The sequence below is a fragment of the Micropterus salmoides genome, unplaced genomic scaffold (genome assembly GCF_014851395.1).
Source record: "Micropterus salmoides isolate LMB-PRFRI ecotype aquatic unplaced genomic scaffold, ASM1485139v1 Ms_hic_scaffold_16, whole genome shotgun sequence".
NCBI lineage: Eukaryota > Metazoa > Chordata > Actinopteri > Centrarchiformes > Centrarchidae > Micropterus > Micropterus salmoides.
In genome coordinates this window covers 8,379,085-8,406,328 of record NW_024040707.1, presented here as the reverse complement: position 1 = coordinate 8,406,328, position 27,244 = coordinate 8,379,085, and the positions used below count along the sequence as shown (strand labels likewise).

Sequence of the window (27,244 nt, the reverse complement as noted above, 5' to 3'; positions counted from 1 at the left end):
ATACATATGCATTTCACAGTAACACTTAATGAAATTTCCATTCATTTGAAATTCTGTCTCTTTCCAGAAGGAAGATGAATGGGCAGAAGTGGTATATCATAGAATGAAAATGAATGCATGTGAAAAGCCTCATAGCAGATTAAAGAGAATAGAAAACAAAGCATTGCCATGTATTTGAGGATATACTTAAAGGCATAATAATTGCTGAGAAAACAACAAATGTAGCAGGCTCATGTTATTGGCTGAGTATAATCGTGAGCTGGATGTGTTTGCCATAGAGCAGTTTATATATGTTATGCTGTAGTTGCCCTGTGGCACATACTCTTTTTCCTATTATGTTCAACTAAAGTGCAAAAGTGCTAGATACCATTTCACCATTGATCACTCCAGTCCAGTGAAAACAAATTGTAGCATGTACAGTATCTTGTCTTTATGTAGCAGAGATATAATATCCCAAGTCAGTTAAGTTCCTGGTATCACGTTTGAAGGATGCACTCTTCTCGTTATTCTGAGGTGTGTTTTTTAAAGAAACTCTGGTCTCTTTGGCATTTAAAGATTCGAGATGCCTTCTGCGTTCTTTGTCTTGATAGGGAAAGATTTTAGTTCGCAGACACTTACATTCTCCTAAAAGCTTTTTGAAAGCAATATCTAAGCTTCAACAATGTGTTTGATTTCCTCACTCTCCAGTGCGCTAAGTGGAACTGATGCTGCACCTCATGGTGTTTGGATTCTATTTTGCTACATTAGTGAAATATGTTCTTGCACTCACTTTTTCTCAGTGCTTTACCTCTCCAGTGCTCACCCAAACCTTCCCGAAAGAGTGCTCATGTTTGTTGTTATTTCACAGCAGGGTCATCTCTTTCTGCCTGTCCATTATTACTGAGACTCCTCTGGTGTTTGATGACCCCCCACTAGAACATTCCAGCCAGCCACTTCTTTTTCACATTAAACTCTATTCTCTCCACCTTCTTCTTAAGTTTTGCCACAGCCACTCACTTCTTTTCCTTCTTTATAATGTTCTTTTAATGGAATCACAGAACATTGCTTCTATCACCTTGAGACTTTTCAATCTTGTATTATTTTTCTCCTCAGCATTTTTGTAATGAGATTTCCGCCCATGCAGAGCAATGGAGTACAGCGTTATTAAGAGAGCGAGTATTGTGTTTGGCATTAGTTTCATTGAAATACATTCCACTACCTACTAATATAGCATCCCCCACCTCCCACCCTAGCTGCCATTAGGAGACCAGAGATGGGGGAATGAGTAGCTCCTCTTATACACTATGTGGGATAATGAAATCCTGATGTTCATTATTGAAACTCAATTAAGAGAAAGAAGGAAGTGGAGGCAGATGAGGCAGAGGAGGACAAGAAGAAAAGGAAAAGGATGAGAACAAAGTGCATCTCCCCCCGACATTCAAAGGGAGAGATATTAAGGCAGCCCCCACAAAAAAAGGCTTTATTTGACTTACTTCTTGCTGAGCTTATTAAAATGCTTAATAGGTTCCATTAACTTCTAACACACTCAAGTCTCATGAAATCTGGGAGAGGCCCATGATAAGCATGGGGGTGGCAAAGAGGCGCATTCTCATTGTGGAACGAGGGCAATTACAGAGGGATTTAGGGTGTTGTCCAAAAAATCCACAATATATTTAGGTTTATTCAGCGTGAAAATACAGCCTCAAGCACTCCCAGTGGCTCCTTATTATATTTTCGAGTGAAGACTTTTTGTTGTGCTGCATTGCAAGGTTGAGCTTGTGAATACTGTATCTTTCTTTATGTATGTACACCCTCAACTGTGTGTTTGTATATGTCAAAATGACAAAGAGGGGAGAGTTAGAGGCCTTGTGTGTGTGTGTATGTGTGTGTGTGTGTGTGCGTGTGTGTGTGTGTGTGTGTGTGTGTGCCACCAAAGAGAACGCAGTTGCACACATGCGTGCGCTTCTTCAGCTTTCAGCTTTTCAGCAGTGTTTACTCTCTTATCCTGTAGCTCAAACTGGGTGAACTAATCTACATCTCTCTCACCCCCTGCTGGCACATCACACTTCAAAAAGGCTGTCACCCAGCTCTACATCCTCTCAACGAGCTGCCAATAGACTGGCCAGCAGTCTCGTTCACAGAGGAATAGCCTCCAGGCGTGGGAGACAACATCACAGCTCAGCCCAAAATCGTTCAAAACAGAATATAACCTCTGCTCCACTGTCCTGCAACTGTAGGAACATTTTGTATTTACATGTGAAAGCAAGAGAAGTCTCACTCTATCTCAATTTAATGAGACATAGAGAAAGACTGACAGTGACTGTCTCAATGACTAAAATTTAGCCGTTGTAACCTCCGCTGGCTCAGACAATCTCTCTGGGACTTCTGCTTCAGTCCTAGACTCTTGCTTATAGCCCTCAAACACGACTTAACACAATTATCTCTATAATAGTCATAATCTCCCTTTTAGGTCCATTCAGAGCCTGAATAGGTATAATCATCCCTGGCACTATTTGCCTCTGAGGAGACGGAAGCCTTCTAGCTTGTCTTTAATACCTGGCTGCTTCGATTCTTGCTAATCCCCAGTTCAGCACAGTGCACTGTAAGGCCCCGCCATCATATACACCAGAGTAATCACAGTAATTTCCTGCTACATTAAGAGGGTCATTTCTTTTCTCAATACGTCGCCATTTCAATTGGCAACGCTTGTGTACAAGCTGACAAAGAGTGATCATTCGCAGCCAGGTGACAATCACAAGCTGTCACACTCTTGCAAACAGCAGCAGAGTCTATGGGGCACTTTACCATGGCATCTTAACTTGTGATTAGTGTGTGTAGAGCTAGCGAGAGTAATGACAGTGATGGTAATGGTGTGAACCAAAAGCTGGCTGGTAAAAAAATCATTTTCCAACCCAAAGCAGTTTGGTGCTGGCGTTTTTCAGGCAGCAGTTTTAATTCTGTCTGCATGAAGGCTCATGCAGTAGTCAAACGGCAAGGCAAAAGACCAATGCAGAAGCGTTTTTACAAGATTAGGTGGAAGCATGTTGTTGCTATTCAACTCAGGTGCTTGTCCACATGAGCTGCACAAAACTAACCCTTTCATCTAGGCTTCATGCTCGTTAACCATTCCCATCTGGCTGTTTGGTATTCTGTCTTCTTTTTAAGTCTAACTTGTGTTTCTCTAGTGTTCCATGATGCTGCTAATGAGGCAGAGGGGGGATGTTTGTCTGGCATTCAGAGAAAGATATGATCAGGAATCATAAAAAAGGTATACGCAGTCCTCATCTGTGCTCTGTGGTATAAATAGGTGAGAGGTCATTGCACATTTGTGTGTTTTCATGCCCAATCAAGCCCAGCAGCAAGCTGTACCTCCATTTGTGATTGACTGGGAAGGCAGAAGAGGTAGGGGAGAAAGAAGAGAGGAAATGAGAGGAGAGGAGATCGCTTTGGCTGTGATCAGGCGTTACCTGGCTGTGACAGCACTCGTCTCTCTCAACAGCTGAGGCTTGTCACAGCTGCTGATGTCCCGCTGTGTTCAACCTCACATGAACACACACACACGCTCACACTCACATCCATGCATACTCAATCACACACTCTTTTTAACATGTGCACACACACAAACCATGCACACTCAGATGCCCTCTCTGTGCTCTGCTCCATCCTGCTCACTCACTGTGACCACAATGTTGCAGGCAGTACATAAGCAAAACCAACAGCAGGATGCATCCACCCAGGATGTCAAGATAACCTCCCTGAAGTCTTGCACATAACCTTCTAAATTGTGGAATTCTTGCATTATCTGAAAGTTTTGAAATATAATAGCTATAGAAAAACATAACAAGAAAAACACAAAAGTAGTCAAATATAATATAACACAAAAGTAGTCAATATAAATATAATAATTTAGTTTTTCCTGTTTTTAATGTAATTTCAGAACAGAGTCAGTTGCTGAGAAGATGCTTACAAATTGGTTCGCCTTCCTCCTTCACAAATTCCTTAAGGTTAGTAAACCAAGCAACACATGCCGTGTGTTTGTGTTTATGTGTTTACATGTACAAATAAAAATCTATTTTGTGTATCTTATTAAGTTTCTTAATAAAAAGCATGATTGCAGGTTATCAGATATTTACAGTATGTGGACTTTTAGGTGTTTTCAGTCTTTGAATTTTCATGTTTATCCTATGATGTTCTCTCATGTATGAATCTGTGTGTATGTGTTCACAGGAGTGTGCTGGGGAGCCTCTGTTCATGCTGTACTGCGCCATCAAGCAGCAGATGGAAAAGGGGCCCATCGACGCCATCACTGGAGAGGCCCGCTACTCCCTGAGTGAAGACAAGCTCATCCGCCAGCAGATCGAGTACAAAACCCTGGTACGTCACACTCCACGTGGCACACATGAAGTTCACAGACATACACAAACACACTAGTAGAACCATATCACACTTACTGTACAATACAGGCAGCTCCTGACTAAAAAATTGCTTGTTTTTAGTTAAAATTCTGCCACATTCAGATACACACACATACACAAAAGGACCAGAGAAAATAATAACATGCACGCATTGTTAACTTTACTTTTTGTCTTTAGTTCACCGCAAGCCATTTTTATAGCTGTTTCTGCTATGTTGGTTTTCTTATTAACTAATGACCCCACAGGCTCCAGTGTTGGGCCAACATCAGGGTAGGTGGCTTTGGAGATTGGAAGATACCAAACAGCCCCCTCTGCACACACACACACACACATACGCACAGGTACACACAGAAAAACGCACTCACACAGCCAGCATGTGACATGACAATGCTCTGATTGCTCTGACTGGGAATTTGGCTCATTACGTGCTAATACCCCAGCAGAGCTGGAAATTGGTGTCCCACCGAAGGTGTGAAATTAGATTTTGGGTTGCCAGCAAGAGCGGAAATGGTTTCTCAAAGCTCCTGCCATGCTCCAAGGAGACTCTAATGAGGGCGAAGCCTCAAGCTGGACCCAAGTCCGAGCAGTAACAGGACACCTCTTCCTCCTCTCCCTCATTTCCTTCTGTGATTTTCCTGTCTTATTCTCTCTCCTGTTCTCCCCTTCTGTAAAATCCAGCTCTTGAACTGTGTGAACCCAGACAATGAAAACAGTCCAGAGATTCCAGTAAAGGTGCTGAACTGTGACACCATCACCCAAGTGAAGGAGAAGATACTAGACGCTGTTTACAAGAACATGCCCTACTCTCAGCGGCCACGTGCTGTCGACATGGACCTCGGTATGGCACTAACACACACACACACACACACACACACAAACAAACAAACAAACAAACAAACACACACACACACACAATCCAGACACTCACGGATGCCGTTGACAGGTGTAAAGTCCTTCACACCCACAGATTAATGTATCTTTGAAAGAAAACCTAGCCATGTGTACAGATTATCAGTGCATCAGTGTGATAAAAGCTGTGTTCTAGCAGCCCAGCCAGCCAGCCAGCGTCAGTGCGCTGCTGCCAGGCCTTCTCTCAAACTGACTGACAGTGTGTGTTGCATCCCTCCGTCTGGCTGCTTTCGCTGCCTGATAGTGCCAGTAAGACACAGTAGATCAAGATAGAGTGTGTGCATGTTTTATGTGTGTGTTTGTGTGTGTCTGCATGTGTGTGTGCTTTTGCCTCTGTGACGTGGCTGTCTGGCTGACCCAGGTAAGAGCTGACAGACGGGCCTACCAGCCTCACGCTGGGCTCCACTCCCACGCAGTCTGCCACTTCCATTCTGTCTGTACCTTGTGTCCCTTTTCTTTTCCCTGTCCCTCTCACTTTTCATGGGTGGAGAGAACACCCTTTCGCTGATGCCTTGCAAATAAATGAGCCTGTGCAGCTGTGCATGTCTGTACGCTACTTTTGTATTTTTTTGTATCTTGTTATGTTGTTTTTCTGTAGAGCGTAAGTTAGACAGTTTTAGGAGGATGTTGTGCCAGGCAGGGATATCATGTTGTCACCTGGCAGAGGCACAAAGTAATAAAACCGAGTCAACAGTGGAGAAAATCAATGATCACTCCCAGCACGAGAGCGACAATGGCTGTCCACTTCCCTGTCAACACCCTTATTATCATTTCATTACCCCGAAACGAGGCATTAGCACTGCCCTTCACCAACACTGCTTATAGCCTCTATCTGTTTCCCCCTGCTTCCTATTGTTTTCTTTTGAAAGGAGGTGATTTTCTCATAGTTAGCTTTTTCATCCTTTCATGTCTGCTCTACACTTCTCTTCTTTCTGACCCTGACGGGCCAACTGCTGCGTATGCTAATAGCATGCCATTTCCACGACACAAGTACCAATTAAAGCATGCAGCCTGCCTGTATATACATCTTGAAATTGTTCGTGTGTAATATTTAATTAAGATGCATGTCAATCCAAGTCGGGAAGAGGAGTACACATGCCGAGAGCCATACAAGAATGCTGGCTGCTGATATCTACTCATTTGGGTAATGTGTGAAGAGAGCTCTCTTTGGGAGTCATACAGGTTTACGTTCCACTGACTAAAAGGCAAACGAGGTTTGGAAAATAAGTGTTTTAGTTTTTGTCCTAAGAAAGCTGTGGTTATTTTAGTACAGTTTCCAGTCGTCCTGCAAGGTAACTGGTTCTGAAGGCATTGCGTAAAGCACACATCTTTAGTCACATGTTAATTCAAAATAAATGGGCTTCACAGGGTGGTTTTTTATAAATATATATATTAAACACCAAACCTCTCCACTGAAACCAAGGCAAAAGACATTATTTGTGGCTCACTACAATGATAAGTTTTCATAGGCAGTTGTGTCTAATTAAGTCCGTGTGTTTGTGTTCTCAGAGTGGCGCCAGGGGCGAATGGCTCGTGTGGTGTTGCAGGATGAAGACATCACCACCAAGATAGAAAATGATTGGAAGAGACTCAATACTCTCATGCACTACCAGGTAAATATACTGTCTTTAGTGTAATGTTTTCCTTAATTACCTCTCAAATTTCACTTTTCTTATCAAGAAAATGCTCATTTCAGTTCAATTTCTGCTGTGGCTTTTATTATGGAAATTATACCACATACCTTGCCAAAGTTTGATATTTCCTGCTCTTGACTTTTAGGCAGCCAATTTTTAGCTCCTTATTTGCATCTCCTCATGTCCCTGCCTGGTGTAATCCAAGTGACAGAATAGAGGACAATTACTGTACAGGTGGCAGAAGAGATGAACCCTCAGCTTCTCTCTCCTCCCTGGAGAGATGAAGCGGCTCCAGTCAAGAGGACAGCATCTCTTTCTCTCTCCCTTTGCCCCGCTGACTTCTGTGCCGGCAACAATTAGTCCCGCTGTGATTGCCTGACTCAAGTCATTTCACATGTTGAACCTCGTTTCACACTCCACCATTTTAGGGTCCTGCATGTTTACCTGTTGCCCCCCATTTAACAAAAGTAGAGAGGTAAATAGGAGGAAAACTGAGAACATGATGAGTTCTGCACTTATCAGGAGAATGTATGCCTGTTGAAGTTGTAAATGAGAAAAAGGAGACCAAGAGTTAGTGAGAGAAAGCCAGAGAGAAATAATAAAGAGAAATAAAAGGAATAAAGAAGAAACAGGCAAGGCAGAATGAGAATGCAGCCATCTCCGCAGGTCGTGAATCTTTTCCAGCAAATGCTTAGCCAGCTCTCATTATTCAGCCAAGGGAGACCATCTGCTTAAAGACTGCATAAGGCTCGATTCTGGGCTACCTGGTCAAGAGCAGAGGCTCGGGCTAAGATGCAGCTGTGGCTGGGGCTTGAGATCAGGACCATGGGGGCAAGAGATGTAGCTCAATCTAGGAGCAGAATATGTGGACTTGGTCTGGCAAGGCGCAAGCCCTCACACTGGGGCGTCAATCTGAACTCCTCCTCAAGCAGAATAATTTAACAGATGTAGGAGTCATTAGAAGAAGGGCATCATCTTCACACGGGGCTTGGCACTATGCAGCTTCTTTCCCCTATGTCTTCCCCCCGTTGTCACCTACACTTTCTTTTTCAAATTTTATCTTTACTCTTTTTTTTTTACCCATTTCCCATCTTTTTTCCTTCTTGCCCATTGACAGGCCTTCATTTCCTCCTTTCTCCCTTTCTTCGTATCAGTACCTCTTCTTCCCCTGTCTCTGCAGTGCTTTAATCCTTGATGAAGCAGTGCAGTATGTTTGCTTCCACGCCATAATGGGCTCCACTGTTGTTTTTTGCCATTCTTTGCGTCACAGTCTGTCTACCATCGTTAGCCAAGGGAGATGTTACGGGGCATGCAGTAACACGCGTGTGGCCACTACACTAATTCGCTGTCTCAATAGCAGATCTAAGGACCGCTATTGATCATGAATCTAAGGGTCCCTGCGCAACGTAAGGACCAACACAACTTCAGAGGAGATGCCAGCGGGCTGCAGGGCAATGTGGGGAAGAGAAAGGAAAAGAAAGAGAGGGAGAAAGAGAAGGAGTATAAAAGAATAGGGCAGTTGGTGGTGGGAGAGATGAGAGTAGGATGGAACAACATAGTCACTTGTGCATCGTTACTGTTTTGATGAGCTGGCAATGGCCCCTGTGTGTGAGCTTGTGTGTGTTTCCGTCACACATTATGCCATTGCATTGGCAGCTGCAACAGCACATCTGGCTACCTATCACAGCAGGGGAGCACAGCTCATTAGGCCCCAGAGTGAGGGGAAAACTTGAAGAAAAAAATGGGAAGAGGTAACGAGGAAATTTTGGAAAGGGGTCTGCAATATGCAGAGCAAGACTGAGGATCACCTTGAGTCTTTGCTAATTCCCCCATAGCAGAGACACAACGACCAGACAGAGCCTGCATTAAAATTTATAGGACTCACAGCATCCCAAGAAAGCCCATTGGCTATTTACTCTGCCACATGGGAAATAATGGTTTACATAACCTGGATATGGAAATGCGCACCTTCCCAGCTCCCTGCTACACCAAAATTAAAAACATAAATGCACACATTTAAAATGAGTTCAGAATCTTTATTCAACACCTCAGCAGTCACAGTCAGGGGACTAAATTCCGATCCTCCCATCTGACTCTCTATTTTTTTTTTTACACTGTTTCTTGCATAGATAAAGATAAAAGAAGATAGGCATATTCAAATATGCACATAATGCATGTGTACCCACATGCAGCCCATACCCACATTTCACTCGCTTACACACAGACAAATGAGCCAAAGAGTTTTTGGCTGATTGCTGGTTTGGATCTTTTTGTTGTGTTGTCTTTGCCCGTTTCATCACACCTTCTTTCTTTTCCACCTCCCTTGTCTCTGTCATTTTGAGACATGGGAGTGTTAACCTTGCTGCCCCTGGATAGTATATAGGCAGTAAGCAGGGATCCAAAGGAGTTCCTCAGCCACATGAATCAGACTTCTTACAGACTGGAGTCACTTTGGAGAGAGGGCAGCATTAACAATTCTCATAAACAGGACATTAGCATGAACTGAAGTTGTCAGACTGATGACAACTTAGGTTATTTATGATGATTCAAATTGCAAACAGACCCACGCCGTATTCACCGGGGCACTGTGTGAGTCATTACATTGATGATGTTTGACATAGTGTTGATTTATGACAGGTGGACTGTGGCTTTTCCAGCATATTAATATTTGTTTGTCGAGACACATGGGCAGCGTGTGTTTTGTCTGTAATATTATTGCTAATGTGCAGATAAGTGACAGTAAAGGGCGGACTGCTCCCTTTTTCACTTAGAGTGAGCCTGAGTAAAATCAAAAAGTCAAGTCAGTTTGGAAACTTCTATGCCCTGCTGCCTGGTGACCTCTGTCTGTCCTCTTCTCTGCGGTAAGGATCCTGTTACCCACCTTGCAGACATCACTTGGGGCATTTTGGGCTATTTCCGACAGCCCCAGACACAACGGATACTACTACATTGCTATCTGTTCATTAATCTAATAGTGAGGCTTTCTTGGCTCGCTCATCGAGCTGCTTGCTGAAACCTGCTAAACCTGAATACAAATCTTGGACAGGTGGGAATAAGAAGGTTTTTAGCTGTCTGTCTGAGTAAATATCTTTAACAAATAGTGACATATTTCAGAAATATTTGATTGATCCTGTGCTGCTTATGCACCCTGAGTCATATATCCAATAACAACCATAGTATTTGTAAAAAGTCTCACTCTGATCCTTCAGTGATTAGAAAGACCGTCTTTAACTCTTCAGAAGAATACAGGTTGTGTGTTTCTGCTGAGCAGAGTCAACAGGTTTGATACGCATCATGATCTTAGGGCATGAGTCCAAGAGGGATGGGACACCAAGGGGAAACTGGCATGGACTGGAGCTATGGGTTGTGTGGGGAGGGCTGAGAAAAGAAAGATAGAGGCTGACCACACTCTGCTGTCTGGTCGGCTCTGCGCTGTCTAATGGAAGGTCTTATCACAGGCAGGGCCCACAGCCCTTATCACACCTGCCTACTATCAGCCCCACACTGGATTATCCCTGAAGGGCAAATCTGCACGCCTTCAATCATTTACTCTATCACAAGGACCCATCTCTGCTGTAGCTTCTCTGTCAGCCATAAAAAGCAGAGAGAAAGAGAGAGAGATAGGGGAGGCATAAAGAGAAGGGGGGGAAGAGAAGCTATTTCATGCTGCCCAGAGAAATTGTATCACAGGAAACTTCACAAAAGTCCACGCTATTGGTGTATAAGAATTGGTCCATGCATCATCAGCCAGGAGGAGGCTATAGGATGGAGAGACCATAGAAATTAGGTTTGGGAAAGCCGAGACAAATGAGAAGGAGGTGAAGTGAGAGAGAAAAGGGTCAAAGATGCCTGTCATGGGAGTGGGGTGGTGGTTAGGAAGGCCATTTTTCATTTCCCTCCAAGAGGCCGGGGCGCCAGAGCTGTGCCTTAAAGAGGATTCCTCCAGATTTCATTCCTAGTTTCAAGTGTCTCTCCAGCGTGGCCAGTAGAGGCCAGATGGCAACTCCAACTAATAGTACAGCTGAGATTAGTTTGGAAAGAGTGGGAGAAAGGGGTGAGGACAAGACTGGATGAGAGGCGGGTGGCTCTCAAGAGCAAGGAGGAACTCTGTAAATGTCCCAACATCCACTGGCTTATTTTCCAACAAGGAATGGAAAAGAGGCGATAAAAGGAATGAAAAGAAGAATTTTTGGTTTTTCTATAGATTCTTTGAGGTATTCCTTTTGGACCCTGGCATTTGCCTTTTGTTTATTTTTCCACTGGAGGCTCGTCAGTTTTTCTTCACTGGCTCTGAAGTAGAAATCCCTCCTCAGGGTGGGCTGTAAATGCCAGCCAACAAGCTGTTTGTTGTTTTGGCTTTCAGAAAAGAACCACAAGTTTTGTTTGCTGTGTTTTGAATTCTAAAATGTGATGCTTTGGTGTACTAACATAAGTAGCATTTGAAAGATTAATTATAGTTAAATTGCCATTTCATGATGAATTAATTATACTGTTGGAGTGATGAAAGATATCTCTTAAGCAGTGTATTTAAAAAACTGATTTTAAAACCATCCTTTCTGATGACGTTTGCATCACTTTTTCTCAGCTTATCTGTAGTGACTGGAGCACATCACACAGGGCAAGAGCCCTTTGTAAATATAAACCACAGAGGGGGGAAAGGATGAACAGTAGTCTGTCTCAGTGTCTTTCTCTTATTCATGACACACCATCTTTTACACAGCTTCTTCTTTCCGTCGTTCTCTTTGACTCTGACTCCATGCTGCTCTAATGCTATTATTATACCTGCGTACCCCATTTTCTTTAAGGGTGTGAAGTGTACATGAGATGAGATTTTCAGCATTCTAGTTTCTGTCTCTTTCTATCTGACGGTCTCTTTTTTCCCTCTCTCTCTCTCTCTCTCTCTCTGTTTCGCTCCCTCTTAGCATCTTATCCCAGTTCCAAAGCTTACATCATGTTTCTAATGTTTGTGAAGGGTTTGACAATGGCAGTCATGATGAATACAGCCATCATGCAGCCACAGTACTCCGCTCTGCTGGAGAAAAAAGCCACAGGGCGCTGGTAGAGAACGGCAGGGAGCACAGATGACAGGAAGGGATATGTTGCATAGGGGTTTGGGATATGTTTAGCTTATGGGATTATTCACTAAGGGCATTCCATTCCCTCATGTAGTCTACCCTTTACAGAAACATGTACCAGGAAGTATAATGTGTATGTTTAAAATAATCACCCATACTCTGTTCTATTCAGATTTGGAAATCACCATGTTATATGTGTGTTATAGGTGTCAGACCGCTGCGTTGTGGCTTTGGTGCCCAAACAGACCTCATCCTACAACATCCCTTCCTCAGCCAGTATATCCCGCACCTCCATCAGCAGATATGGTGAGTCACTAGACCAGATTGGTCTTTCATACCCCTCATTGTGGCTTTGACTTGGAGGCAATTATGGATTTTTGGAAGTTAAGAGTTAAGCACATGCAAATATAATAATATTGCCTCATAGACATCAAACTTTTTTTATATTAGTTGTTTCAAATATCAACAAAGCCAAATCCACTCCCCCCAAAGCTATGACCAGTTCTCTTTGGAGCCACTTTTTGCTGCAGAGGGTTTTTTTCCCAACCTTTTTCTCTATCCAACTGTGTGTACTCCAGCAGATTGCTTTAACATTCAAACTCTGTCCGATCCAAACAAGAATGGAAATAATAGAGAGAAAGAGATGAAAATGAGGTGAGAAAGACATATAGCCCTTGTCTGCTTTAAAAACCTACCTATACACACATGCATGCAAACACACGCGTACTTCAAATATGCTCGCAGTTTATGCTGCTGGGTGCCAAATTTGGTCCTATGCCAGACACACACACAGCTCACCAGGCAACTTGTGATTACTAATTATTCTGTGTGAATGATACTTCACACAGACAGAAAAAGATAAGTGAGAATGGCCAATTATCAGGATTGGGGATAGAAAGTGAACGCTGCCTTGAAACTGCCTTACACAGAAGAAGAGCTAACAGTATCCTTATCCTCGGCTGGATACCTGTGGATACCTCATGTCAAAAAGGACCTTTATCTTCAGTGTATATGCTGTAAAATGAGTGACATTCCAAACATAATTATTCAAGATTATCTATTATGACTTTGCAAGACTACAGAGCACTCAGTCATTAGTCTCGTTTAAACAGCTTATGGACCAAAGTAATGTAAACAAGTATAACTACCAATGTAAAGAAAGTAACCCTGTGACGGACCACTGTCACTACAGCTGAGGATGCGCTGTGACTGCCATACCAATGAGCCTGGCTCTTTGGCGTTGCGGTCAAGTTGCATCTTTGGTACCCCGGGTTTGAATCCGGGTAGGGTGACTGCTCTTGCCTTTCCGTCACAAAGCCTTGTCTACATTATGTTGTTTTTTTATTATCATCACTGTATTTGACCTCTGCTTCTGTAGTTTAGTACTATATAGTCGTTACATGGAATTTCTCACAAGGGATATTTTAATCTATCATGAACTTGCAATGAGCTGCTGAGAGGCTGTACTCTCGCATTCTTCTCTTTAATTTTTTTATGTGTGCGAGTGGTCAGGCATGGAGTTGGACGTGCATGGCATAGAAAGCAGAGGCTCTGCTGGCATGTGCCTGTCCCTCATCAATCATGGGTTGGCACAGCAGGCACAGCTGCACCTCAACACCTGCTGATGGATTCATACTAATTTAACGTTCAACACTTAGCATCTTGACTCAATTTACACCACCGGCACCCCCCTCTAGCCTTAAAATCAGCCGGAACACACTCCCCTACTGCTTGGCTATGTCCAGGAGCTGTGGGCTGCAACAGAAGAGGGACGGGCTGCGGGTCGGGACAAGAGCAGTATATATAATAGCAGAGCAGTAAATAACTGTGACTGGATTAAGATGGAATTTGGGACTTTGGGGCAATCCACCCTGCACACAGGCATATATATTCAACCCTTCCCCCTACTCAGACCCTAGTGGCCACTCCAGAGGCACAGGTTTGTCTTATTTGAAAGGTGTAGGTGGCTGTATTGGCAGCAAAAAGCTTTGTTGTTCAGCTCAGCCTTTGAAGCCAGGTCCGAGGGATCCTCATTGAGATCCTCAGATCCTGAATCTCTAGAGAGCTTGCTGTCAGGAGTAGATGCCAGCTAATTAGGGAAACTGAAACCAGCATCATTCAGACTGAGTGAAGAGCAAGCAGGCAGGAACATGAGAGCAGAGACGGTGAGGATGTATGGATGAAGGAGGGTGGCTTGGATGCTTAACAAATTAGGGATCTTTTGATGCATTGGTTAGTGAGTGTGACAGGAACATTTTCAACATGACACTGGTACAATGTGGCTGGAAAGAGCCAATTATGAGTGCTTTTAAGAAGAGCCAGGCACAAGCATGACTCAGTCAGTAAGGCAGGGATTATATAAAGAGGGTAAAGGAATAGAAAATGAATGAGTGTAGTAAAAGAAGAAGCAAAAAGCGAACAATTATAAAATAATTCTTGTCAGAGAGAGAAGAAGGAAGACAGATATGGAACATTTTGTAAATACCTCTGCCCTGCACACTGTGTGTAATAAGACAAATGGGTGGCAAGTTCTTGTTTTCACTCATCTCATGTATCATCTGGGAATCCAATTTCAAGAGGGCCACTACTAATCAATGTGATGCCAGGGACCACAACTTCCCCTCCCTTTCATTATTTTGCTGTTCTATGAAATTATCTACCACTGCAATTTCCTTTACAGCATGGCGTAGGGCAGGAGGCAAGCACAGGAGATTTGGCTTTGTAATGAGTTACAAAAGACAGATGGAAATGAGTGAGAGGTGTGTGCCTGTGTGTGTGTGTGTGTGTGTGTGTGTGTGTGTGTGTGTGTGTGTGTGTGAAGCTTCTGTAGTAGACAGAATTAGCTTTATTGCCAAGTAGGTTTACACATACAATGAATTGACAAAATGACAAAATATAAAAGACTAATAAAGAATATGTTCAATATGGCGGTTTGTGCAGTGATATGCAAAATATTTAGATCAGATTTACATGTGCAAACATTTACAGTGTGTACTGTAAAGGGTGTTTAGTGGTGTATGACCATAAGTGTCAGTAGGAGTCCTTGACCTGCAGACTGAAAGAATTTAGGCTGATTTAGGCTTACTGATAATTGTGTATTTCTCTCTTCTCTTTTTTTTCTTTCTCCTGGACAGACTCTTCATTCCGCTACACAGGCAGTCCCGACAGCCTCCGTTCACGTGCTCCCATGATCACCCCTGATCTAGAAAGTGGTGTGAAGGTGTGGCACCTGGTTAAGAACCACGAACATGGAGACCAGAAGGAAGGAGACCGCGGTAGTAAGATGGTCTCTGAGATTTATCTGACCAGGCTGCTAGCTACCAAGGTAACATCAATATTCTCCCATACATTTCTATGTGTCAACATATATGAATCTGTATAGACAGTTACGTAGATTTTTCACTACATTACAACTTTCAGGCTGTGTTTTGTTTTTGTGCTCTCATTGCCCATCAATTGCTAATCACTGTGTACTCTCCTTGACCCAGGGTACACTACAAAAATTTGTTGACGATCTATTTGAGACGTTGTTCAGTACAGTTCACCGGGGGAGCACTCTTCCCCTCGCCATCAAATACATGTTTGACTTCTTGGATGAGCAGGCAGACAAACATGGCATTCATGATACAGACGTACGTCACACATGGAAAAGCAACTGGTAAGGGCCTTTTTTAAGATGGTCTGAAGTAATATCACATACATTACGTCCTTCTACCATGGCATAACTGCTCTAATATGACATAATAAATCTATTTTTAGTCTTGTAAAGCTCAACCTGCCTGATTTCAGAGAATCCACGTACCAATTCCGTCTCTCACTTACAGTATTCTCTTTGTCTCCATCTTCCAGCCTTCCATTGCGTTTCTGGGTGAATGTGATCAAGAACCCACAGTTTGTGTTTGACATCCACAAGAGCAGCATCACAGATGCCTGTCTGTCTGTAGTAGCTCAGACCTTTATGGATTCTTGCTCCACTTCAGAGCATCGCCTGGGCAAGGACTCCCCATCCAATAAGCTGCTTTACGCTAAAGACATCCCCAATTACAAGAGCTGGGTAGAGAGGTAGGAGCTGATGCACTCGCTTTATGCACCATTCTGATACCCTCTGTCACATCCTTTTTGTATCCTCTTTCAATAAAAACTGGGATTGTCTTTTTTCTTGCCTACACTTCTCAACCAGATTATGTAAAAGCCTTGTTAGAATGACTGTTACCAGCAATACATTGTTAGTGAAAGTGATGGCTAAACTTTGACCATATAAAGAATTTAGAGCTATTACTTTTTCTCAGTGAGTCTCAGCAAGTAATGCCAAGTGTTGCCCCTCTTCTGCATCCTCAGGTACTATGCTGACATCAACCGGCTGCCAGCCATTAGCGACCAGGACATGAATGCCTATTTGGCAGAACAGGCCAGGCTCCACTCCACAGAGTTCAACATGCTCAGTGCTCTCAATGAGATCTACTCTTATATCAGCAAGTACAGCGAGGAGGTAAGTGATATTTGCATACACGCATTGTAATTGCACATAAACACGTAGCATGAGCAAAATTGCTTGATTTTGCATTCAGTGGGAATCACTAAGTTTCAAGCTATTTGCGAAGGCCAGTTTTGAAAAAAAAATACTGATCAGGCACAACTAGCACCAGTGTATTTAAAAGAAAGGTTGTGGTGGTGAAAAGAAACGTGAATCATCTCAATGACTGCCACTAAATTAATTAATTAAAGACTGACAGACTAATATAAATATAAAGATTGAAAATGAGAGCTGTGATTATAAATGAACACAACATATAATACCAAACAAAGAGAGGATGGGAAATGGTTTTTGTTAATTAATTTTAAAGACATTTACCTCACTATTCTATTGAAACATCATCTCCATACTCTACCTGCCCTTATTTTGCTTCTGCTGCTCGATTCGGCTCTACTGTCTTTCCGTCTTTCTCTTTCCCCCCACTCTCTCTCACTCGCCGTGTTGACCTGTGCCCTTATTAAATGTTTTGGAATGGTACATCGTTGCTTTGTATTTCTGTGCAGCATAATTTTGTTTCTGAGCGTAGTGATCTCAGATAAATCCCTCATATGAACTACTTACTGAGCTCCTTCACTTGCAGAATATACCTGGAGGGCAGTCCCAGGCACTGATTGCATAATGAGCTGCTGCCTTAGTAAATCAGCCCCTAATTATAGGCAAATTGCGAGCGCAAATTGAACAAAAAGCGTCCCGCAAATTTGCCCAACGCTTTAATGTACGTATAGCTTGCCCTTGCTCTTCCCAGACTGTTCATAACTGACAAAGGTTAGTGAGGTCAGCTCAGAGTCTTCAGTAGACTTCCCCAAAGCCCAGAGGTCTAGTGAGACCTGAGCTTAACAAGCTTTGTGTCTGATCTGTAGAGCAGAAAGTGAATGTCTACAAGCTCTCAGCATGCTGCTCTGTCTTTTCATCTGTGCTGAGTTAGAGTAGGCTATCTGTTATATAGGGCTCTCACGAGCAGATAATGGACAACACACACACACTGCCTGATCCCAGGAAGTGTAAAAAAAGGAGGGAGGAGGATAGGGAAGGAGAGAGACATTCTGCTTCTAAGATCAGCTCCTCTTCTGGGAAGCATTAATCTGACCTTTATGTTTGACCATAGTATCTCTCTCTATCTCTTATTTTCTCTCTCCCTCCTCTTTGTGCATTACTTCTCTTTTTATCCATTATCCAGTCAGCTTCCCCTTTGCTCTCCATGAATCTCATACACTACATTTAGCTGCCTCTGCAGTTGTAGCTGTCTGTTGCACACATGCATAGAGACATATGCAAACACACACATTTTGCACACATGTAACCCATCACTCCTGCAATCTGCTGTCTCCCAGAGTGCAATTCGTAAAAACCTCACCTAGCACTGTTAATAGTTGTTCATTTTTACTCACCCCTCCTCAAAAGGCTGTGTGTCAGGATAACCAGGCCAAAGCTGCAGCCTACTTAAATGGATTTGGGAGATGGCAGTGGAAGCTGCACCTGCATACAGTGCTACGGATTAATAATAGATTGCTATCGGCCCAATGAGGAGGAGGAAACACTCTTCCTGTAGCTGCCAGCCTTTAAGAGCACTTAAGCAGATGAGTGGAAGATGGTAGGTGGGTAGACTGTTCAGCAGCAGGACAGGCAGCAAACAAAGGTTTGGCATGCTATAAAAAAAAAGAGGACAAGAATGTGGCTGACTGTGGTTTTCCAGACAACAAGCAATCACTTAACTTTTACTGCAAATAAATGTGGTTGAGCTACCAACCCACTAAAACCCAACCCCTAAAAACTAAATGTGTGGTTCTTATTGATTCAAGGACATAAAGACTTTGGCAAATTACGTTCTCGTCACTTACCATATGACACGCCCGACTAAATGTTTGAAAACACAAAAATAAACATTAGGATAGGTTGACAAAATGCTTATACAAACAACACAGCATATATATATATATATCAATATTTATGATTGATGTATTTTCAGGCCTTTGTTGACATAGCCTTTGAGAGAGCCTGAGGATGAATAAGTGGCCATATACAATGGATGAGTAAAGGAAAAATACATTTCCTTTAGTGACAGTGGCGATGGTTGAATGGTACATTGTGGGAGACATTTTTCTCTCTTATTCATTTATTATTAATCTCTTACCTCAGAATATTTTAAATTAAATATTGCATAAGAGGGGTCAATTCATTATTTTGTTTGAATCATCAATTATTGAGTCAAATACCGCATTCTAATGTAGTGTAGTCAGATCTGCAGTGGCAAACAAACCATATGGTGAAGGCTGCAGCATTTGAATCCATATCAAAGGTGAAAAGACATGGCTCATATTGTAGGGGGTTTTTGTTGCTGTTTTCTATTCATATTAAAGGCCTTGTGTGTTAATGTCACTCTGACATAGTTTCATCCTGACAAGGGAGACACTAGATGAGAGAACGAAGAGGGGAGCCTGTCTAAATCCTTTTTGAACCCAACTTGACAAATGCCAAATTTACAAGAAATGGGCTCAGAAGATAAAATGAACAATCATAATACACAAATATATATCGATGTTGTCAAAGACAAAGGCAGTGATGTAATTCTTTTCTTTTTCTTTCATGTAATATCCATATAGGAAACTAAAAAAGGGTCTGTTCCATAAAGAAAACCTGTTATTTTCTATTAAATGATATCAGATTTAATTCTGTAAATGTATGATAACCAACAAGGATGCAGTTACACCCTGTATTTTAAACAACTTGTATTTATTTTTCTTCTGCACAGATCACAGCGGCCCTGGACCAGGACGAACAGGCGAGGAAGCAGCGGTTGGCCTACAAGGTAGAGCAACTCATCTCTGCCATGTCCCTCGAGAGCTGAGAGTGACTCCTACTGAAAGACAAAGAACAAGAGAGACAGGACTACAATCTCTACAGGACCTCCCAAAAAGGTCCCACATTACTTACCTCTCATCGTGGGAGCTAGAACCATGAACCAGACCTGGGACCTCTCTGCATCCACAGCCTGAAAAACATACAACTGCTTGAGTTTGTAATTCTCCCACCTCCTTCCATGATGGCACCAGCTAAGGATCCACAGACTAAGACAGAGGCCCTGCAGCTGGAGCTGATAATGGCATAAGGAAGGAACATTAGCAGAGAAGGCAACAACATAGCTTGTATTTATTTTTTTTGTTTGGTTCTTTTTATCAAAGGATATTTTCTCTCAGTTTGACAGGAAATTGTCTTGTCAATTGTTGTCTTGTGTGTGTGTGTGTGTGTGTGTGTGTGTGTGTGTGTGTGTGTGTGTGTGTCATGCTGAAGAACACTCCAGGACTGTGAGAGCAAATGGAGAAACAGATTTATTCTCTACTCGGTCAAAAAAAAAAAAGGCGAGAAGCAGAAGAGCAGATCTCATGTTGGACAGCTGAGTTTGCATTCAGATTTCTCAGATTTTATTTTTGTACTTGTACATTTGAATATTATCAGTTGTAGTTGAAATATCCACCCACGATCCCACAAGTGTTGTTGTATAAAAGACATAAAGCGTATAACACTACATCATTGTAGTGTGGTAGTAAAACAGGCCACGGCCCATGTCTTCTCTCACTCCTTCCCTGCTTGGACTGATACTTCACATGACACGGACAAAACCTCTGTTCTTTATCCAATCAGAAGTGTACAGGAAAACATGAAACTTGTGCTCATCATCTAAGATTCAACTCCACTTGTGGTGGTCACAGTTCAGCCAGCATGCTTGCACCTAAACTGAGGATGACGGAGATGAAGTCTATAGTGTATTTAGGAGATGACCTTAAATCAGCATCACCCTGGTGTCCAAGGCTTTTTTCAGCAGCTAGGTCATCTGTGTATGTACCAGTTGATACTTGCAAATCAGTGTATGTGAATGTACAAATGTTTTTTATTTGTTTGTTTGTTTGTTTGTCTATTTGAGTTTTGCAAACAGAAAGGGGCTCAGTTGAACTGAGCTCCATAGATATTTGCAGTAGCTCGTCAAGTGAACAACTCCATTTGTCTGTCCTGGCACCAGCCCATCCAAATGCTTCCCAAACATTATTTACCCTAAATCACTTTTCTGCTAGAGGAAAGTGTGTATCGTGTGTATTGTCTGCATTATGGCTGTCACTGCTGTGAATCCGCTGCGCATACAGCGAATGTACAGCTAGCATTTAGTATTGACCAGGCAAGAGCAATTGGTGTAGGCTAGAACTCTCCATTCTATAACCACAGTTTGTATCTCTTTGGGAACTTGATCAACTTCATGTGTATTTTGCATGCATGCTATCACACATCTTAAGTGTTCTAAGGGTCCATCTTTGATTTTTATCAAGTGCCAATGAGTCATGCCAGGTCTAGTTGGCCAGTTGAGATGTTAGCTGATGGGAGATCTTACCCGACCACCAACCATGTCCTCGCACAGACAATAAGAAGCCTAGCTGCGTGGGTCTACTTTGACCAAGTGCCAAAAGATCCTGTTGTTTCAAATTGTTCACTAATGTGTCAAAAATCGGTTTATGCTTTACAGTGGGAGCAAAGCTCTCATATTGGAGTGTAGAGCTGGTTGAAGATGAAGCTTACATAACTGGAATGGTGAGTTTTGAAACTCATGAAAGGTACGAAACATAAGCAGGAGATCTGGGAATGCGGAACAAAACGCAAAAACACATAAAAATATGAGTTATGTTTCGTGTTATGTGGATGCGTCTCCTGACTTAAACCAAAACGTCACAAGCTAAAAGGCTAATATAACCTTCCAACCTCCTAGTTGGATGACAACAAACTGTAGATTCTGTCCTCTGGATAGGTGATTTCATTTTCTTCCAAGATATGTGTTTGCTTGTTGTTTACATCAAGTACTTGAAAATAGGTAGTATTAACGGTTTGCACAGTATACTGCAATTGTGTGTGTTGAGAGCATGACAAACAGACAAAAAGTAGTGGGTGAAAGGTGCTTCTTTTCTCTGTGGCCTTACATACCCACCTGCTTAGTGTTCCTGATCTTATTAGTCCTTGACTCGGGCACAGTCTTTTCCGTGCTTCGTAGCCCAGTGGTTTTTCGGTGATACCTGGCTCTGGCACTCTGCTGAGAACTGTCTTAGCGCGATAAAGTAAAAGGAAAGGTGAAGAGGCTATGGCCTAGCTCAGGCAGACATTGCCTCGCTCAGCACTCGGCTCGCCTGAGCTGTTTGAAGAGAAGTGTCGAGAAATAAGAAGAGAGGGAGAGGTAGAAAGAGAGAGAACCCCTTTAGCTCTAGTTTCCTTCTCTGGCTTTGAAGCTGCTCTTTGATCTAAGTCAGTTGTGTGCACAGTGTGATCAGGTGGATGGAAAGAAAAAAACATCAAACTAACAGGCAAGGAGAAATGTAGGATGAGGTGATGATTGACACGCTATTACTGTATCCGGCCACTGGGGGCAGAAGTGAGAAAGAGTAGTAATTTGTTCCCTCATCTGAAAAAGCACCTTCTCACTCCATAACCCCCTAATAAACATCTATTGGTACACAATGGTGCACATAAACAGTACATACACAAAACATAAAGCTTCTTCCTTTTGATTAAGGTGTCTTCCCAATTTCAGCAAATAGAATTGTATCCTCCTCATACCTCACATTGCTTGTATGGAGTAATGCTTTTATCGTTTTAACAGGACCTAAATGCCTTTTCCTTTTTGTAAGGGATGAAATTTGTGTTTATTAGAGTCTTTCCAACCCCTAGATGAGCTCCCCTGTATTCAGAATTGTGACAAATGTAATCAGAGGCACACAAATTGATTGAGATTTTTCTCTCAGAGATCATTTATATCAGGATGTTTCCTTTTGTCTTGTGTGAGATTTTTGCATGCATTTTAATTCACGCTTTGGTTCTGCCTGTTATTCTATATTGATCCGCACCGTCATTAGTCTAACTGCAATTCTTCCCTGAAAGCCCATTTGTACACTTCTTAAATCACATCTGAATGCACCTTTTGTGAAAGAGATTTTTGTTACTAGATATAGCTTGTTTCCATGCTGTACACTCATTTCTGGGAAAATTTTAATTAACTTTGAAATGAGAAAGAAGAGAAAGGTTTGTTTACTCTTTCTGCAGCGCAGAATCCCATTTGACTGCCAGTTGTGTGAGATATGGAAAGATGGTCACAAACACGTCATTTCAGCTCAAGCTGAAAACTGAAGATGCTTTGTGCACTTTTTTGCTCTCAGTGTCACATGTTGCAGAAGAGTTGGTGTTGTGGTTTTGACTGGCATGTGTCATTCCTTATACAAAACAAAGCATTTAATCCGTTTTTGTTTTGTTTGTTTTTTGCTTTATGGTGGATCAGACAGAGGAATCAAAATCTAGATCAATGTATTACTCTCAAGTCAAAATATCACCAAGTATAAAATGAGTATCCTTCCATTTTAAACACATGTAAACAAACCTTTGTAGACACTGGAGTTCTGTAAAATAGTAATTACTGGCGATGATGATGATGATAATAATAATGGCTGTCTGTTCTTCTTGTTTTATAAAAGTGTTGTGAAAATTGTAAGAAACTTAAAGTATTTAAAGGTTGTTCTCTTGTTTTTTATTTGCTTTGGTTTTGTTATGATAATATATTATTGTGTACCTATTGTAAATATGAAGCACACCTATTTTGCAAGCCAAGGATTCACTTTGTACTGTTGTTATATATAAATAAACTTTGCTGGTTAAAAATTGCATAGAACTGAAATCTGTATTCATGTCTTTTTGTTGAGCGACGTCCCAGTTTAGGCAAATAGATAAGAAGGAATCATGAATTCCCTCCAAAACTACAGTTTCCGTAATGCTTTGGGGATATAAACATAATACAAATATAATATTGCCATAGATTCTGTACTTAAATGTTAATAGCCATCAACTTAAGCCGATTTTCTTAGCCTATATTTGTTTACATTTTGGCAAATTGGCACCATGAATTTATCAGGCACATCCCCAAACTCCCACAGTATGTGGGTGCCAGAGAGACACAGGCCTTCTCTCTCCCATCATCTGTAGCTCTGGGTTCATCCTGAGATCCTGCATCTCCCACTCACTTCCTGGCTAGCGGCTAACAGAATAAACCACATCTGTAACATGTTGAATTGTAGTTGTTTGTCTTCATGCAGGTCTCTTAGCTCGGACTGGGCTCAGCTTCTCTGTGCCACCCTAGCAGCTGCAATCACATTAGGTTTCTAATGGAGGTGTTGGTCAGTGTGGCTCTCATGTCAGTGATTCCAGTGGATGACCACTGAGGCACAAGCACATACTTTTTTATAGCTGTCCACTCTTTGGATGCACCCGTCTTTTATTACAGAGTAAGCAGTAGAAAAAAGTAGACGAGTGAGCAGAGAGAGAACCGGAAAGGAGGTTCAGTTCATTTTTCACCACATGAATACCTCACAGTGTCATACCTGTGGCAAAAGCAGATTTAACTTATTATAGACAGACAGAGGAGTCGTCGTCATTCTACAGGACACAAATGGTGTGGTCTGACCGAGTTTACTGAGGCGGAGTAGTAGTGGTGTAAACGATGCTTCTCAGCTTCCTCGTGCAGCCAGTTTATCAAGCAATATGTATTCTATATATTGAGTCCCTTGAGGCTCCTGTATTTCCTCTAGGGAAGGACTAATCCCCACTGCTTCTAATCCTGTACTGCTGAGACCAATTCACATCCACGCGGGACTTAACGCTCTGTAATGCCTTTACAAGTAGTTGCATAAAGCTGACATCCCATTCGTTCTGGGTAGGATTCTCAGCCTGGATTACAAGGCAAATTCTGAAATAATTAATGTGAGTTGGCAAAAGAGGATGCCAGGGGTGATTTCCACCCCATTTCGAAGAATGGTTGGGTATTAATTCCACAATGAAACAATCCCTGACATCTTGTTGGACATCAGTGCTTCTCATTCTGATCTTGATGCTTGTTACTTGTCTTTGTTTTCCCTTTGCTACAGTTTAAGATCATCATCATCATTCTTTAGCCAAGAAGCACTCATACTATAGGTTAGATTTATTGGCAACAAGTGCAAGTGTACTTGAGCAAACACCTCAAGCTACTTCTGATGATGCATGGAACAATAGTAAAGTAAGATGATTCACACCACACTGTATACCTGCACTCCATCTATCATTTACATCACACGGTAGCACAGAGATGCAAAATAATAGTGCAATAAAATCAATAAAGATAATTATAGTAAAATATTATTATTATTATTATTAGACTACCTGTATGTTTCTGCTCAATACCTGCTGCTACATTAATTATAATAATAATAATAATAATAATAATCATTAATGTAGCGGCAGATGTTGAGCAGGAACATACGGGTAGTATAGTAGGTGGCTTGCAATCACAGATCCAGCTCTGGAGGCAGAAATACCTGCTGAAAGTGACAGAAGGAGAGGGGAGAGGGACGACGAACCCAAACTGGGACCTGATTCCACAGTAGAGGAGCTTTACAGCTAAAGGCTCTGGCTCCCATTCCACTTTTGGAGACTCTAGGAAACACAAGTAACCCTATATCATAGGAGCACAGTGTTCTAGTGAGGTAATAGGTACTATGAACTCTTTAAGGTATGATGGATCCTGACAATTAAGGGCTTTGTATGTCAGCAGAAAGATTTTTATTCTGGATTTTAGTAGGAGCCAGTACAGAGAAGGTAAAACATATCCTGATCAAAAATAACAGAGATTCCTCACAGTGGTGCTGGAGGCCAAATCAGTCTGTCTCTCAATACTTTCAGAGCAGGTCATGAATATGTACTTTTTCAGCATTACTCAAACAGAAGTATGTGCATTTGTTAGTGATTGTTTTCAACCACAGATTAATTCACATTAATATGTTTAATACTAGTGATATTTAAGGCAACAAGACTAAGGTATTGACTATAAGATTGACTCAGAATACTGTCCATCATAATGAACATCATTGAAAATCCATTGAAAAAGTGATTTATGGCTTATTTATAGTTTATGACAATAATAGGGGTTTATGGCACAAAGGCAACAACAGCAATCACTTTTGACAGCGAGAAGACATAAGAAGCAGCACTGAGGCTGAACTGTACATAAAAAAGAGATGCGGGTGGTGGTAGACGTTGGACGGAGGGAAATTGTGAACGAATGTGAATCCAGGTGTCTAAGCTCTCAGCACAGGCTCTATTTATAGTCTGGCTTCCCGCTGTTGGAGCTGTCATTCTCAGTGTGCTCTGCAGCCTGTCTCGCCTGCCGCCCGCTAGCCGCTCTCTCATTAGAACTCTACTGCACAACAAACGCCGGCCGTGTCAGTGGGTAGCCTACTCTACATAATTCACAGGTCAGAGACTCATTCAGCAGCATGTGTTAGTTTCTCACACACACATAAACACAGCCACAAGTCACACGCAGTATGATGTGTTACAGTATGATATGTTCAAAAACAGCACACACGAACAAACAGGTACATATCAGCAGAATGAGACCTAGAAAAGACCCTGGAATTATGCAAAAATACATATTCAAATGAAAAGAGAAACAGCACAGCTATTACTTAACTGCTTCTTTCATGCATAGGTGTTAAGAAAGTTTCCCACTGACATTTGCTGACCAGTTCATCCACCTTTCTGAGCACTGTGACTGTCCCTATCAGCAGGCGAGGCTGACGATACATGTCTTTCTCTGGACCCGACATGTTCCTGCTCCCTGAGATGGTAATGAGGCTCTCCCACCAGGCCAACTGACAGCCTCCTGTTGTATGGCCTCATCTCTTTTAGCACCGCACAGCAAAAATAAAGAGGTGGGAGGGTGGCATCCATTCGACCCAGTGCCCCAGGTCCACCCATACCAACTGTGCTTCCAAAAAGTGCAGGCGTAAGTATTTTCCAGCTATGCAAATGCACAGGGACATTAAAATACACAAGTGCACCCAGGAACAGGGTTGTGTTATGAATATGAAGTCACAGAACACACATAATTTGATCTTGTGTGTGTCTGTGCACCCTTAATAGCCACACACACACACACACACACACACACACACACTTACACGTACACACAGTGACACAAACTAAACTACCCTGCTGCTTTCAGGCTCAGGGTGCAGGTGAGAAACGCCTGCCAAATTTCCCTAGCTGGAGCACTCGTTTGCATATGCAGATGTTAATTACCACTGGAGCTTGTATGGGCCAATCAGCAGGCTGCTGGAACAGCTTGTGCATCCCCCCCCCCCCCCCCCCCCCACAGGTCGCCGTTTCCACAGTTACTCCCCTGGCTGATAATAAAGATAATCACCTCCGATTTCCTTCATGGCTCATTTTCTCCTACGCGCTTCTGAAAGGCCAGAGCGCCGCTGTCTGATTTTCCATGCTGAGCTCTTATCAGTGTGCCAGGACCGAGGACTGGGGTGGGGGCCAAGTCGACACACCACCTGCCACACACTCACCAGAGGGGACAAATTCATTCAGTCAGGGTCTCAGATACGGAGGGGTAATGAGTGCAAGATTATCCATCCGGTATGGTGTAATTGTGGTTGGAATAAAGGCCTGGATAAGAGTAAGGTCAGATCAGATGAGATCAGCTGATGGTTGTTATCACACAGAATGACAGGGTTGAGCCTGAGCTGTTCAGTTAGAATGAAAGCAGATTTTCCAAAACCTTGAAATTAAGACTAAGTCCAGTAAATCAATAGATTATATCCATCAGATATTTTCAGAATGATTTATTGTAAGCCC

At 42.3% G+C, this 27,244-nt stretch overlaps 1 protein-coding gene across 1 annotated transcript in view; it reads left to right on the top strand.

The window, feature by feature from the left end:
- Nucleotides 1-23,243, top strand: part of plxna2 (plexin A2) — a 178,383-nt gene extending 155,140 nt beyond the window's left edge. Inside the window, exons 23-32 of the mRNA XM_038722831.1 lie at nt 3,917-3,983; nt 4,207-4,353; nt 5,073-5,232; nt 6,813-6,916; nt 12,219-12,318; nt 15,147-15,337; nt 15,501-15,670; nt 15,862-16,074; nt 16,351-16,501; nt 19,296-23,243. Of these exons, the coding sequence (XP_038578759.1) occupies nt 3,917-3,983; nt 4,207-4,353; nt 5,073-5,232; nt 6,813-6,916; nt 12,219-12,318; nt 15,147-15,337; nt 15,501-15,670; nt 15,862-16,074; nt 16,351-16,501; nt 19,296-19,391 (1,399 nt within the window). The 3' untranslated portion in view covers nt 19,392-23,243. The remainder of the gene's footprint in view (nt 1-3,916; nt 3,984-4,206; nt 4,354-5,072; nt 5,233-6,812; nt 6,917-12,218; nt 12,319-15,146; nt 15,338-15,500; nt 15,671-15,861; nt 16,075-16,350; nt 16,502-19,295) is intronic.
- Nucleotides 23,244-27,244: the final 4,001 nt, after the last annotated feature.